At 40.1% G+C, this 13,622-nt stretch overlaps 3 protein-coding genes across 3 annotated transcripts; 1 reads left to right on the top strand and 2 right to left on the bottom strand.

Annotated features, from left to right (window-relative positions):
• Positions 1-5,692: 5,692 nt before the first annotated feature.
• Positions 5,693-8,809, top strand: LOC139061888 (uncharacterized). The gene is made up of 3 exons (XM_070541821.1): positions 5,693-5,774; positions 6,684-6,788; positions 6,937-8,809. The coding sequence occupies exons 1-3, from the start codon at positions 5,693-5,695 to the stop codon at positions 8,574-8,576; spliced, it is 1,827 nt and encodes a 608-aa protein (XP_070397922.1). The 3' UTR covers positions 8,577-8,809.
• A 938-nt stretch (positions 8,810-9,747) lies between these two features.
• Positions 9,748-11,428, bottom strand: LOC139062635 (uncharacterized). The gene is made up of 2 exons (XM_070544065.1): positions 10,601-11,428; positions 9,748-10,204 (listed from the first exon to the last, which is right to left on the bottom strand). Exons 1-2 carry the CDS (start codon positions 11,426-11,428, stop codon positions 9,878-9,880), a joined length of 1,155 nt encoding a protein of 384 aa, XP_070400166.1. The 3' UTR covers positions 9,748-9,877.
• Positions 11,429-11,885: 457 nt separating this feature from the next.
• Positions 11,886-12,918, bottom strand: LOC129162813 (tubulin beta-4B chain-like). Its single transcript, XM_070541817.1, has 3 exons — positions 12,832-12,918; positions 12,071-12,179; positions 11,886-11,998 (listed from the first exon to the last, which is right to left on the bottom strand). The coding sequence occupies exons 1-3, from the start codon at positions 12,886-12,888 to the stop codon at positions 11,886-11,888; spliced, it is 279 nt and encodes a 92-aa protein (XP_070397918.1). The 5' UTR covers positions 12,889-12,918.
• Positions 12,919-13,622: the final 704 nt, after the last annotated feature.

Genomic DNA, 13,622 nt, shown 5'->3' with positions numbered 1-13,622 from the left:
GCTGATATGGTGACTCACAGGGGTTTTAGAAATGATGCGTGCAGCAGAATTCTGGACCAGTTGGAGCTTCTGGGTGGACTTTTGTGGTAAACCAAATGGAAGATGGACCTAAACATGATGTCCCCAAGGTGTTCTCAGTCAATCAATCAATCAATCAATCAATCAATCATCAATCAAAGCTTTATTTATAAAGCGCCTTCCGTGACCCTGTCGGGAAGCCCAAGGCGTTCTATTAAATTTAGGTCAGGTGAGCATGGAGGCCAGTCAATAGTCTCAATTCCTTCAACCTCCAAGGACTGCCTGTACTCTCGCCACTTGAACCCAGGTATTGTCCTGCCAGGAGGAACCCAGGAACCACTGTACCAACAAAGGGTTGAACAAAAGTTGTAAGGATTTAATTTGTGTAGTAGAGTTGCCTTTGTTTATCCTGCAAATAGCCGTGAACCTGCTCCCATCTGTGAGGAAGACCCAGGGTGCCGGATCGGACCACTGGACCTGCCAGTTCTGGTGTTCTCTGGCAAATGCCAGTCAAGCTAAACGGTGCCAGGCAACTAAGAGTCAATTAAATGAAAAACCTCCTTCAGTCTGAATTCTGTCTTCAATCTTTAATCCATCCGCCTCTGATTATGACATAAAGTCACCAAACCTGCTTTGCTAACACACATTCCAGCTCTCCCAACCCTCAGCATTCCCGAATGACACAAATTCCCTTAAATTGATGCCAGAATCTCTAAAATGTTTGAAGTTTGCCCGCAGTTGTGCCGGCCTGCCGATGGGATCAGTTAAGGTTTATTTCTGTTTGTTGGATGTCAGAAAACAAAGCCTCTTTTCTTTGCTCAAGCCTGTGTTTAGTTGGTGAAATAGTGTGACACCAGTTAGGGAGTTCAGTCGTCATCAGAGTAGAATGTTGATTTCAAACAAAGGTTTGGACTCTTTCCTGAAACAAGTTTGCAACGGCTTGTAAAACTGATAATCAGCTCCACTCAAATTGTGATTGTGTCGTTGCTTCCTGAATACCTCACGCGTTAGAGGGACCACGCTGAGGAGAATCATTAAAGCAGAGAGGGCAGGGCATGAGAGTAGAGGAAGGATGAGTTGCGCAACTATAAAACCTTAAAGTAACAATATATAGTTTTAAAAACTTTAAGCTAGAATTTCAACATCGATCTCAGTGTTTGTTGGATCAGGAACTTGACCAGTTTCATCTGTGACTCAACTCTGCAGCCCTCTGCTGGCCAAAAACCACACTTGATAGTTATGTGGAGCGGGTAGGTGTCCTGGTGGGTGCTCTTCACCTGCGTTACGACTGTTAGCTGTAATGCTAACTGTTAGCATTTTCAGTTCACCGATTGTCACTAAAAAGCACAAGAAGAATCATGGTGGAGCCTGGAAGTAAAAGTAAGAGAGTAATGTTTTTTGAGGTGAAGCAAATCGACGCGACCTACGCTGGTTTGATGGAGCTAAAGAAGGTCTCAAAATCATGAACCGATGGTGACCTGGCCTTGTTGCTAATATTTTTGTCCAACAGTGTGGATCTTTTACTTTGTGGTTTATTTCAGTATTAGTTGGCTCATGTTAGGGTTAGCGCTAGCTACAGCAAGCTGGAGCAGGGTTTACCACAGTTGTAATTCCACTTTCAACCAGTAGGGTCGAGAAGCAGGAAACTGCGCAGTGTTACTTTAATAAAGACCAACCTTTTGAGTCTGATTAGACGTTTCCCAACAATCCTGGTCAAATTTAGGGAATATTTTCTCCTTTGGTACATGTCGATAAACATTCCTTCTCAGAAACAACAAAAGCTATCGATCTTCTACAGTTTTGTTATTGGCAGCAGGTGTATCACAATATTTAAAAACAGAGATTAAGGAGCAACAACTCAGCCAATGATTTCATGATCTGGATCAAACATGAATATTTTAATCAGTAATCATCTATTGGATGTGGGTTTTGGGGTTTTTAAAGTGCGATAGACCTGACGGGGCAGTGAATCAGAGCAAGGAACAAATTCCACATGAGGCTCCAGGAATTTCAGATTTTACTTCCTTCTCACGTCAGATTTTTCTCCTCCACCAACATTCGTGTTGATGGAATAAAAAGTTGTCCGGAATGTCGTTGAAAAGAACAAAAACCCAGAAATGAAAGCAGGAAACGGCAATAGCCGTCAGTAAACGCTCACCACAACACGATTAAGTTTAGAAATGATGCCATTCTTATTGATCCTGACAATTATTCCTACATGTCACATTCCCAAAAATGATTTAAACCACAAACGATGTAAAAATAACTCATGCATTAAAAGCTGTTTTTTCTGCTACATAATGAAAACTTTGATCCGTGTGAAGTTTTAATGTCTCTTTTAAGAAGTGAAGGGCAGAAAAGTTGATTTATCTTTGGTGTATGTCGTGATGTGTTAGAGTTTCTAAAGTGAAAGTATGATTTTAAAGTAAAAGAACCAAAAAAAAAGGAAAAATAATAATAATAAAATGAAAGATGGTAAAGGATGTCTCTTTTGGGACAAAAACTTAATCAAAACAATTTTTATGGCAGTAGTACACAAAACATTATTATGCCTTATGGGCACTCATTAGGAGTTTATAAAAGTCAAGAAAAAGTCCCCAAAACTGAAATAAAACCAGATCTGAACTCAAACCCTGAGCAGAACATTTTAAAAACTCAGAAAAATAAATAAATGTACCTATGAATGGAAAGATTGATCCTTATTTACTTATAAACGTACATATAAAACATAAACAAAGACAGAAAATGGTTTGGCATGAAAAAATAATTGAAATCATCAATAAAAATGATGATCTAAGCTAAGGTATGACCGGTGTCAGAGCTTGGTCCGCTTTGCCGGCAGTAAGTCGGACTCGTTCCCAGTGAGAGTTGGACTCCGCCAAGGCTGCCCTTTGTCACCGATTCTGTTCATAACCTTTATGGACAGGATTTCTAGGTGCAGCCAAGGTGTGGAGGGCATCCATTATGGTGGCCTGAGGATCAGAACTCTGCTTTTTGCAGATGATGTGGTCCTGTTGGCTTCATCAGAACGTGATCTTCAGCTTTCACTGGAGCGGTTCGCAGCCGAGTGTGAAGCAGCTGGGATGAGAATCAGCTCCTCTAAATCTGAAACCATGGTCTTGATTCGGAAAAGGGTAGAGTGCCTTCTCCGGGTCAGGGATGAGGTCCTGCCCCAAGTGGAGGAGTTTAAGTATCTCGGGGTCTTGTTCACGAGTGAGGGAAAACTGGAGCGTGAGATCGATAGGCAGATTGGTGCTGCATCTGCAGTGATGCGGGCGTTGTACCGGCCTGTCGTGGTGAAGAGAGAGCTGAGTCAGAAGGCAAAGCTCTCGATTTACCGGTAGATCTACGTTCCTACCCTCACCTATGGTCATGAGCTTTGGGTAGTGACCGAAAGAACGAGATCGTGGATACAAGCGGCCAAAATGAGTTTTCTCCGAAGAGTGGCTGGGCTCTCCCTTAGATATAGGGTGAGAAGCTCGGTCATTCGGGAGGGGCTCGGAGTAGACCCGCTGCTCCTCCACATCAAGAGGAGCCAGTTGAGGTGTCTCAGTCATCTGGTTAGGATGCCTCCTGGACGCCTCCATGGTGAGGTTTTCCAGGCACGTCCAACCGGGAGGAGACCTAAAGGTAGATCCAGGACACGGTGGAGGGACTATGTCTCTCACCTGGCCAGGGAACGCCTTGGGATTCCCCCAGAGGAGCTGGCCCAAGTGGCTGGGGAGAGGGAAGTCTGGGCCTCTCGCCTTAGTCTGCTGCCCCCGCGACCCGAGTCTGGATAAACGGATGAAAATGGATGGATGGAATAAAAATGGTGTAATTTTATCCTTATTCCACTTTGGGTTATCCTATAAGTATGAATTAATTCATTAATGAAGAATATGAGTACAACATCAAGACTCCAGAGGTATTTATTTATCCCAAATTTGTGCTGAGAGGAACAATTAAAACGCTAAACATCTGGCAGCAAACATCACAATACTGACTTTTCAAAAATGTCCTATCAGGAGGAAGAATTTGTGAGAAGAGAATTACTGCTATCTAGTGTTGAGACGGGGTGTTACAGTGATGGTGATGAACCCACTAAAACACAGATGATCTCCCTGGAAACAATGGAATGCTGCTCCTGATGTTTAGCGCCTCATAAGGATCAAAGGGAATGTAATAAATAAGTAAATATTTTAATTTACGCCGAAAATCTGTTTTACATGTTATGGATGACTGATACATTTTAATTGTGTGTGTGTGTGTTTACAAGAAGCTGCTACAGATGGACTTACTGTCAAATCATATTTGACATCACTGACCTTTGATCTCTTTCGCGTGTTTAATAGCCTGGTTGCACTGCTGTGGGTGGATGGATCTGCACGTAAAAACACACTGGTTGTTTTGTTTGTTTTTGCAGCAGATAAGTTCAGAAACAAAAACAAAAGACTGAGGTAGTTCTGTAGTATGAAGTGTATAAAGTGACTGTAATGTACTGATAAAATAAACCTTATGATGTCATCAAAACCACTCCAAAGTGTTATGTGCATATCAGCACATTGCTGTGTGACAACATCCAACTAAGTAGATTTTAAAAACAAAGCTGCCAAAATGTGTTTTATTTGAACATTTCTTGTTCTATATGAACAATATTTACTAAGAATAAACACCTAAATGCCCTGTGATACCCACAGACAGTGGCGGAGCTTGATATGTGCAACATGTGCGGCCGAACAGGGCGGCAGTCTGTAGGGGGCGGCATTTAATTTCTTTTTTTTTTTTTTTAATTTTTAATTTTTTTTCTTCCATCAACCGATACATCAACAAAACATAGAAATCACATGTTCTTCATAATAATAATAGTGATTAGTGATGATAATAATAATAATATTTCTGTAATAAAAGCACAACAAAGTCATTGTTTGCGTTTATATTGGGATTTTATTGCGCCCCCTTGTGTCCGCCGCGCCTCTGTAGTGCGCTCTATAGCGCCCTTTATCAGGTGGGGGGCGGAGGGATCTCGGAGAGTGATGATGGAGGGATACAGGTACCGTTTCACATATCACCGCTCACAAACATAATGGAGAAGAAGCGGTCGAAGCCATCTGGTGCCCGATTTCGGAAAAAAAGAAAAGAAGAGGAGGGGAAACGAGGAAAAGATGCAGGTATGCATCTCTTTATTATTTAGTTGGTATTTTTCCCGCCTGTCCCCCAACTTATTGATTACCTAACCTCTCTAATCTGAACGTTTTGCATGGTGCTATGATGATCCCTTCAAATGTCTTTTGCTAGCTTCTTATGTTGCATGCATTTAGAACTACTTCCAACCGCTAGCTTTTTCTTTGTCACATGAGCTTTTATGAAAAGCTAAGAGTGGAAAACCGAAAGGCTGATAACCAAACGCTATCAAATTAAAATTAGTCTTTGAGTATTTTGCTGAAATACATTGACGGCGGGCGGCAGGTCTCGCGCCGGCGCCATTCGCCTTTCTATTTGGACTCGGGAAATGAGCTACGTATATTATTTACCCCACGAAAAACGGAGCGGCAGCGGGCCGCTGGAGGTGCCCTGCTAGTAAGATCCCGTTTATACTGTAAACTGCCATAAAATAAAAACTATAATAGCCAGAGCGGTCTTTTTTAGCTGAAAGTTGAGACTGTCTCGCCTTTCAGCACTGTACAAGTCGATGATGTCATCGTGTTGCGTTAAGTGTGCTGCACAGCACACCGCGGCTATGTTAACTCACAGTGACCAAGAAGCAGTGTGGGAGAGTTAAAGAATTTAACCAGTTAAAATGGATTCATGGATATTTAATCAATAGTTGTGTATGGGATTAGATTTGTGCCAATAGGATCAAGAAAAACACTTTGGAGAGCAAACAAATTTTAAGACACTGAGAGAAAAAACCTTGGTTTCAAAAGAAAAACTTACGATCTGAATCAGATTCTTAAAATGATCAAGAAAATCACTGTGACGGTCAAACAAAAATTAAGAAATTGACAGAACAAAAATATTGACTAAAGGAAAAAAACATGTTTCAAAAGTAAAACTTACTATCTGAATAAACTTCTTAAAATGAGTAACAAAGTATGTTTCCTTTTTCTGTTTGCCTCTATGTGTTTTTGTTATCAATTTCCTTAGTTTTGTTCTCTCTGCTCAGAGCTTTGCTCTCACTTCCAGATTTGCACTTACACTGTCTGGCTTTCTCCTTTGCAATCCCTGAGTTTTTGGTTGCAATTCTGACACAACCCTTTCGGGTGGGCGGGACTTCTGAGAAGTCCTCTACCATAGGACAGTGGTTTCTCTTGAGTGATAGTTCAGTGACCTGGAAGTGATGTAGCCTCCAAGACATTTTTTTTTCCCCACCTGGTCAACACCATGAATTTTGAGCCCCAAACAGGTTATTTCTGCTGTCTGTGGTGTCTACTGAGGATCTAAAGTGAGTATTGATAATATATTTGATCTTTTCTTAGTTCATCTGTAAGTTAAGCCACTTTTTAAGTTGGTTTTAACCAGATGCTAGCTCACTAGCTAGCTGCTAAGCAAGCCATTGTGCTAGCCTCAGGACAATGGACTATTGTTCCAGAGAGACGTATTAAAAACTCATCTTAACATATTCATTACTGGTTTCATGGAATTAATTATTGCAGTTTATGTTAATAAGTTTGCTAATTTTTCAGGAACCTGTGGAACATCAGAGACTTTGCAGCTACTGGAGCTAACCTGTGTACTGCTATTGCTACAGAGGAAGCAGCAGAAAGCTGAGCTAACAGGCTGTTTTGCAGGTAAATACTCTTTTAGTGGAACTGCAGGATTTTTATGGTATAACTCAGACAGAATCTACATGAGCTATTGTGGGAAGACATTTAAACTACATTTACATACAGATACATGTATTTTTTTATTCCATGTTACTTGGACGGGCTAAACAAGTTCATGAAGGTAAGCAAGTGAGAAAGCGCAGAGGAGGAGGAACAAGGACCTTTGATGTTCCCAAAGACTCCAAGAAAGCTGACTTATTACAGTATGCCAAGGATCTTTTCTTTCCAAATGGAAAAAGCAGATTTGGAAGATGGGATGTGTTCAGATGTGATGTATTAGACTATCAGGAAGAGGCTGTACTTGATGACGACATCTCAGTTGGGGAGCTCTACTCAATACTTAAAATGGGAATGTTGAGATTTTACTTGTGCACAAGAAGACTTTCTTATGAAGATGAAGGCGAAGAAGATGAAGTTAGTGATAGAGGGGAAACATGTGAAAATGTGACACAACTGACTGACTCACATCAAGAAGATGAGGAAGCTTCTCAGACTGTTGTGATCTTGTCATCAGATTTCAGGAATTCTGGTGAAGAAGCATCATCAGACACATCTGAGGTAATGATTGGTCCCTACCTTGGAGAACCTCTGGCTTGTCACCTTGATGACACATTAATAGGTGAAGCAAACCTGCAGTTAGAAGGAGATGATCTGGTCATCACATCCATTACATTTCCTCAGGCAAGCACTCCAGGCAGTTATACAGATACACCTATAAGCAATGAAGCAACGAGTTCTTCTGCATCATATGAAGTGGTCTGTGTCACCATCAAAATCCACAGGGTTAAAATTCTGGAGGAGATGATCAACCAGTTCAAAGATACAGCACTCCTGAGACACCCATTAAAATACACCTACATTGATGAAAAAGGAGCAGATGCAGATGGTGTATCAAGAGATGTGTATGCTACATTTTGGGCAGAGTTTGTTGACAACACAGCTGAAGGAGAGGAGTTCAGAGTGCCATCACTGTCTCCTAAATGGCAGGAGGAAGAATGGAAGTCCATCGGTAGAATTTTACTGAAGGGATTTCAAGACCATGGATATTTCCCTTGTCGCCTTGCCCCTGTTTTCACAGTGGCACTTATCTTTGGTGAAAATCAAGTTACAGATGATATGTTGTTTGAAAATCTCCTCTTATACCTAAGCCAATCAGATCGGGATTTAATAACAAGAGCTCTAAAGGAAGATCTTTCAGAAGAAGACAGGGATGAACTTCTGGATCTCATGGATCGCCTGGATGTATCAGTCATCCCAACGCAAAAAAACTTAAAAAGCATTCTTCGGAAAGTTGCTCACAAGCAGTTGATCCAAAAACCATCTTATGCCATGGAGAAAATTTCATTAGTTGCATGTCACTTTCTAAAAGAAGCTTTCCAAAGCCCACAACATGTCCTACAAATGTATGAAGATAAAAAGCCAACAACAAGAAAGCTTTTGAAGTTGCTCACTGCATCTCCCATCTCTGAAGCCGAGAAGCAGAGTTTCAGATTTCTGCAGCAGTACATCAGAGGACTTGATGATGCAGGCCTCAGAAAGATGTTCCGGTTTGTTACTGGGTCAGATGTCATCTGTGTTCAGAAAATTGAAGTGCTGTTCACACCTGTGGATGGACTGGCACGACGCCCTGTGGCACACACGTGTGGCCCCGTTCTGGAAGTACCATGGACATACACGTCCTACCCAGAACTACGAAATGAACTGGATAACATTTTGGCAGCCAAAAACTGTTATGAGTTTAGCATAGCTTAAGGTCTCTCATGTTTAAAACCCTAGAAACAAAGAGTTGAAGAAACAACATGGTGCTAATGTGTTTGTTAAGCCCACCTCCGCAGTGAATACATTATGAAAAATGAAAGAGCTAAAATTTCAGGAGATGTTTTATTAGTAACCAAAAAGGCTTTTTATTCTCCATCATCAAAATGTACATTTCAGTTTACAGTTTCATACATTAAAGCTTTACTGCTCGAAATGAAGCATGTTCAATCCGTTCATACACTATGAAAGTTGGGCAGTGTTTATAATGATAATGTTTTCATGATCTGACAAGGTTTCAACAGGTCTGTTTTATAAAGATGTCTGTTACAGCTCACGTTTTTTAGTAATGATTCAAGCATTACTATTAATTATTTTCAGGAGTTTTTTTTTACTGTGTGCCAGTTATTTGATTTAGAACATATGTTCAGGAAGTTCTTAACAAATTTGCATGTCAGTCTGTGGATTGATGCAAAAGTTGACTGGAATAAGATACACAGAAGATAGCCATTGGCAAAGTTAATTATGTAGCTTCTCAAGAGTGCATTTTTTCTTCTTGAATTCAAATAAAAGGAAGGTTAATATCTAACAATGTTTGTTTATTGTTCAATAATTCTGAATCGTAACATTAACTGTTCAAAAGTTGATAGCAGTTTTATATATGTTTATTGAATCTGAAACACAGATGTCATGAATATCAACTGTCATGTTCAGAAATTAAAAAAATGGTTACTCATCAATCTGAAAATAGAAATCAGATATAGCAGAAATGAAGTCATTAAAATGTTTTGAGAAGACGAAAGGTTAAGGTTCTTCAGTGCCTTTTTCCATTGCCACTGATTGATTAATTAATTTATTTTTGACTATTCAATTACTTCAAAGTTGTAATTTGCATTAATAAACATAGGTGGCAAAGGCTTTTGATAAAAGGAAACAAAACCAAGGAAATTCCCATGACTGTTTCGGAAAATCATATAAAAATGAACAATATTGTTTATATAAAGCTGTGAAAAGACAGATTTGAAAAGATAACATCCCAAAATCAATCAGATTACCTTTAGTTTTAAAATCTAACTTCAGAAAATAACATTCTCGTTTTTTCAAAAAAGGAAGCAGATAACATATCTTTCTCTAAATTTGAATTCTAGTTGTATCATTTACTATAGGACAAAAAGTATCAAAGAAACTAAACACAGGTGGTGATCACATGTACATTTGATCACCAATGATATCAATATGGTATAAATATATGCAAATATGTTGCAATACTTCCATACATTCCAAATGTTTTTTGAAGTTTATAAGTCCTTCAGTATGTAGGCTCTCAGGAAGAGATACAGTTCAATGGCTTCATCTGCTGTGCTTGGTGGAAGTAAGAAGTTCTCTGACATTAAAAGGCAACACAGGCTGAATACTGTTTCATCGCAGGTATATGGTCCTCTCATTTGGCATTCTTCTTTACATGCATCCACTGCCTCCTGAGAAACCTCTCTCAGATGATCATGTCCTCCAAAAAGATGTGGAATGGTGTACATAAGAATTGGACGTCCACTTGGAGCAATTGCATGTCTGCTTCTGCGGATGATATGGGTGTTCCACAAATGCACAACTTGCTGCAGCTCCTCCTGTAAAATATTAGCAATTTAAAAGACCCACTATCAGTAAAATATCAAGATTTTTGGTTTAGCATTTTAACCCACAAGCATCACATGCAGCCAGTCAGGGAAACGATCAGATTTTATGAAAAAAATGTACTCATAATTACGAATAACAGTGGCGCGAGCAAAATGGAGTTGTCAACAATGGAAGCTTTTTTAAGTATGACCAGAACATTACCACAATAAGCCTGGTCTTGTATATACACACACACACACACACACACACACACACACACACACACACACACACACACACACACACACACACACACACACACACACACACTTACACACACTTACACACACTCACACACACACACACACACACATGCTTAGCGGGTAAATACAGGCGTGGTGGCCTACCTCAATGATGTTCAGGCAGGTAAACAATATGAGCTGCTTGTCCAAGAAGCATCCAGAGAAACAGTCTTTGTCCTTTAGTTCCTGGAGACGATTCATCCAGTGCTGAGCGTGGTGCCGTCTCAGAAACGCCCACCAGCCTTCAATTCGCTGATTGTGATTGCTGGACCCAGTGATAAAACAGTTTCTGACATTTTGATCCTGAGTCCATCGCAGGAATCTCTGCATCTCAGCCATTATGACATTTTCTGTTCCTAAATCAGAGCGAATCCTTGCAGCTGTGCCCATCCTCTTCTCAACTTCTGTGATGAAATAACCTGCGATGACTTTGGGGTCGTTGTTTGTTGAATAGGCATGAAGCCAAATCATTACTCTTGAAAAGCCATCAATCGCTCCATTTATGCAGATTCCAAATGGTTTTAGTTTGTCATAGGAGTCAACATGCCACATGAAATTCGGTCCAGGATTAACATACGTGCGGCGCGTTAGGCGATTTCTGCGTCTTTGCGCAACCCCATGAGGGTCAATATATTTCAGTAAATGTCTCACAGTGCTCTGCGTGACAACATAACCCGCCTGAATGCAGTTCAGGTGGTGTAGTTTGTATCCATGAAGCCTCCCGTACCCCTGCAGTTGATCTATGAGAAATGCAGCAACCTCCAGCGGATCGGAGTCATTCTTCCTCCTGTACAGCCCCATGCGTTTTAAGTTCCTTCTCAGCGTCCGCATGCTTATTTCAATACCGTCCAAGCTGCTCATCAAGAGCAACATCTCTCCGTGCCTCATTCCAAGCATGAAATAGAATTTAATGAGTTCCGATAGACGAGACATTTTCTCACTCACTCAAAACGTGTTATTTATATATATTGTACAAACGTGATAATTATATTGTACAAACGTGATAATTATATTGTACGAATGTCATAATTATATTGTATGAACGTGATATTTATATTGTACAAACGTGAAAGTTATATTATACAAGCGTGATATTTATATTGTACAAACGTGAAAGTTATATTGTACAAACGTGATATTTATATTGTACAAACGTGATATTTATATTGTACAAACGTGATATTTATATTGTACAAACGTGATATTTATATTGTACAAACGTGATATTTATATTGTACAAACGTGATAATTATATTGTACAAACGTGATATTTATATTGTACAAACGTGATAATTATATTGTACAAACGTGAAAGTTATATTGTTAGAACAATAAGTTATATTGTTAGAACAATAAAGTTAATATGTTATAACGTGATATCGCTCCAATTTTATTTTGCGTAGGGTGGCAGCTCTACGCTGCCGTAGAAAGGTCCAGACCGGACGGAGTCCATGGTCCCTGGCTCCAGATCAACAAGAACAGCACGAGGAACATATTTGCCACCTCCACAGCAGACAGAAACGTCAATACACTCATACACACACACTTGATGTTAAACTTTTCATTTTCACAAACCTGAAGCTTCATTGTAGTAGACATTAATCTTGTCAAGCTGCAGGTCGCTGTCTCCGTGGTATGTTCCAGTTGGGTCAATGCCATGTTCGTCACTGATCACCTCCCAGAACTAAAGGGGGAAATAATAAACGTTTTAATACAAATAAACGCACCCAATCAGAGAGAACTGACTGTTTTTTTTAACTGGGTAGTCTCCCGCCAGGAGAGCCCGGTGCGCGCGGCCTCGCGCTCTATTGGCTAAGAGCTGATGAATTTGAACCGTCTGCTGCTACGTCACTAACCGCCCTCTGTAGGCAAAAGCCGGGCGCCGCTTAAACCTACCAGCAGGCCTCCGCCGGCCTCATCACCTAGAAACGAGATTTTAAAATAAAAACCAATAAAAGCCCATCGATAGAGTTTTTACTACAATGCTGTACGACTGTACAAGACGATGTGCTGCTTTGATTTTTTAGATTAACAAAGATCCGACAAGTCGTTATCTGAAGGACTAAAACCTGGTTTACACAATAAACACGATTTAAAATATGTTATTTGTGTAAAATAAGATGAATCTCTCACGATGCCCGACATAAATTGGATTTTGATTTGGTTTAAGTTAAAGAAATTAGTTTTTCCATCAAGTAGGACACCATGATTTTCCATGGGTGTGGTTGGGCGCACCGACTGAGCACAAAGCAGTGCCTTGTAGAAGGAAAACTCGATGTTTCTTCGTAAGAATTTTAACAAATACATATATAAGCAGGTGTACTCGAGATACTTACCTTGGCACCAATCTGGTTTCCGCACTGGCCGGCTTGAAAAGTCACAATCTCCCTCATTTTGATAAATGTTCGTTACAAGACGTCAAGGTCAGACTTCGGCTTTCTCGTTGTTCGAGTTCTGGCGGCTCAACAGCCTGTTATATTATCTTGTGGCCCCGCCTCTTTGTCGTTAACTTATTTAGCATACGGCAGGTCACCATGGCAACAAGGGCTTGCTTCTATGTTACGTAAAAGGAGTGGAAAATCGTCTCTGGCGCTGAATCCAGGAAGTAGAGAAAACAAGACTGACCAAACAGATAAACTTTAATTAGAAAATATCAGGAACATGAAATCAGGCAGATGAAGTCAGTTGTCTTAACCGGTGTTACAAGTAAATGTAAACCGTCTTTTAGACCAATGTCGCCCTCTTGTGCCTGTTTGGTGGTACTACACCTAAAATATTGACATTCAATCAATCAATCAATCAATCAAAGCTTTATTTATAAAGCGCCTTCCGCAACCCTGTCAGGAAGCCCAAAGCGCTGAACATTGTACAGTTGTATGTAAATATATTGAATAAATCAACAATAAAAGAAATTCAGATTACAAAATACAAAATACAAAATGGAAATTACAAGATAGATGAAACATTCTGGTAAAGGACAAATGTGTGAAACACATTTGGATTGAGTGGATGGATTGAGTGTACCAATGAAAACTGGAATGGATTCAACATAAAAGAGGGCCAAAATCAAACATGTTCTGGAAACGCCAAGCGGAGGAGGTGTGTTTTTAGGTGATTCTTAAAGACT

The sequence above is a fragment of the Nothobranchius furzeri genome, chromosome 2, assembly GCF_043380555.1.
Source record: "Nothobranchius furzeri strain GRZ-AD chromosome 2, NfurGRZ-RIMD1, whole genome shotgun sequence".
Taxonomy (NCBI): domain Eukaryota; kingdom Metazoa; phylum Chordata; class Actinopteri; order Cyprinodontiformes; family Nothobranchiidae; genus Nothobranchius; species Nothobranchius furzeri.
This window is presented reverse-complemented; position numbering and strand designations above follow the sequence as displayed.

Excerpts from the sequence above, each read along its gene's own strand:
- LOC139061888 (XM_070541821.1), top strand. The coding sequence starts at position 5,693 with ATGTCATCGTGTTGCGTTAAGTGTGCTGCACAGCACACCGCGGCTATG. Across the intron at positions 5,775-6,683 it reads CCAAGAAGCAGTGTGGGAGA|GAACCTGTGGAACATCAGAG; the intron begins GTTAAAGAATTT and ends CTAATTTTTCAG. Across the intron at positions 6,789-6,936 it reads GCTAACAGGCTGTTTTGCAG|TTCATGAAGGTAAGCAAGTG; the intron begins GTAAATACTCTT and ends GGGCTAAACAAG.
- LOC139062635 (XM_070544065.1), bottom strand. The coding sequence starts at position 11,428 with ATGTCTCGTCTATCGGAACTCATTAAATTCTATTTCATGCTTGGAATG. Across the intron at positions 10,205-10,600 it reads CCTGCCTGAACATCATTGAG|GAGGAGCTGCAGCAAGTTGT; the intron begins GTAGGCCACCAC and ends AATATTTTACAG.
- LOC129162813 (XM_070541817.1), bottom strand. The coding sequence starts at position 12,888 with ATGAGGGAGATTGTGACTTTTCAAGCCGGCCAGTGCGGAAACCAGATT. Across the intron at positions 12,180-12,831 it reads GAAACCAGATTGGTGCCAAG|TTCTGGGAGGTGATCAGTGA; the intron begins GTAAGTATCTCG and ends TTCCCCCTTTAG. Across the intron at positions 11,999-12,070 it reads CTACTACAATGAAGCTTCAG|GTGGCAAATATGTTCCTCGT; the intron begins GTTTGTGAAAAT and ends TCTGCTGTGGAG.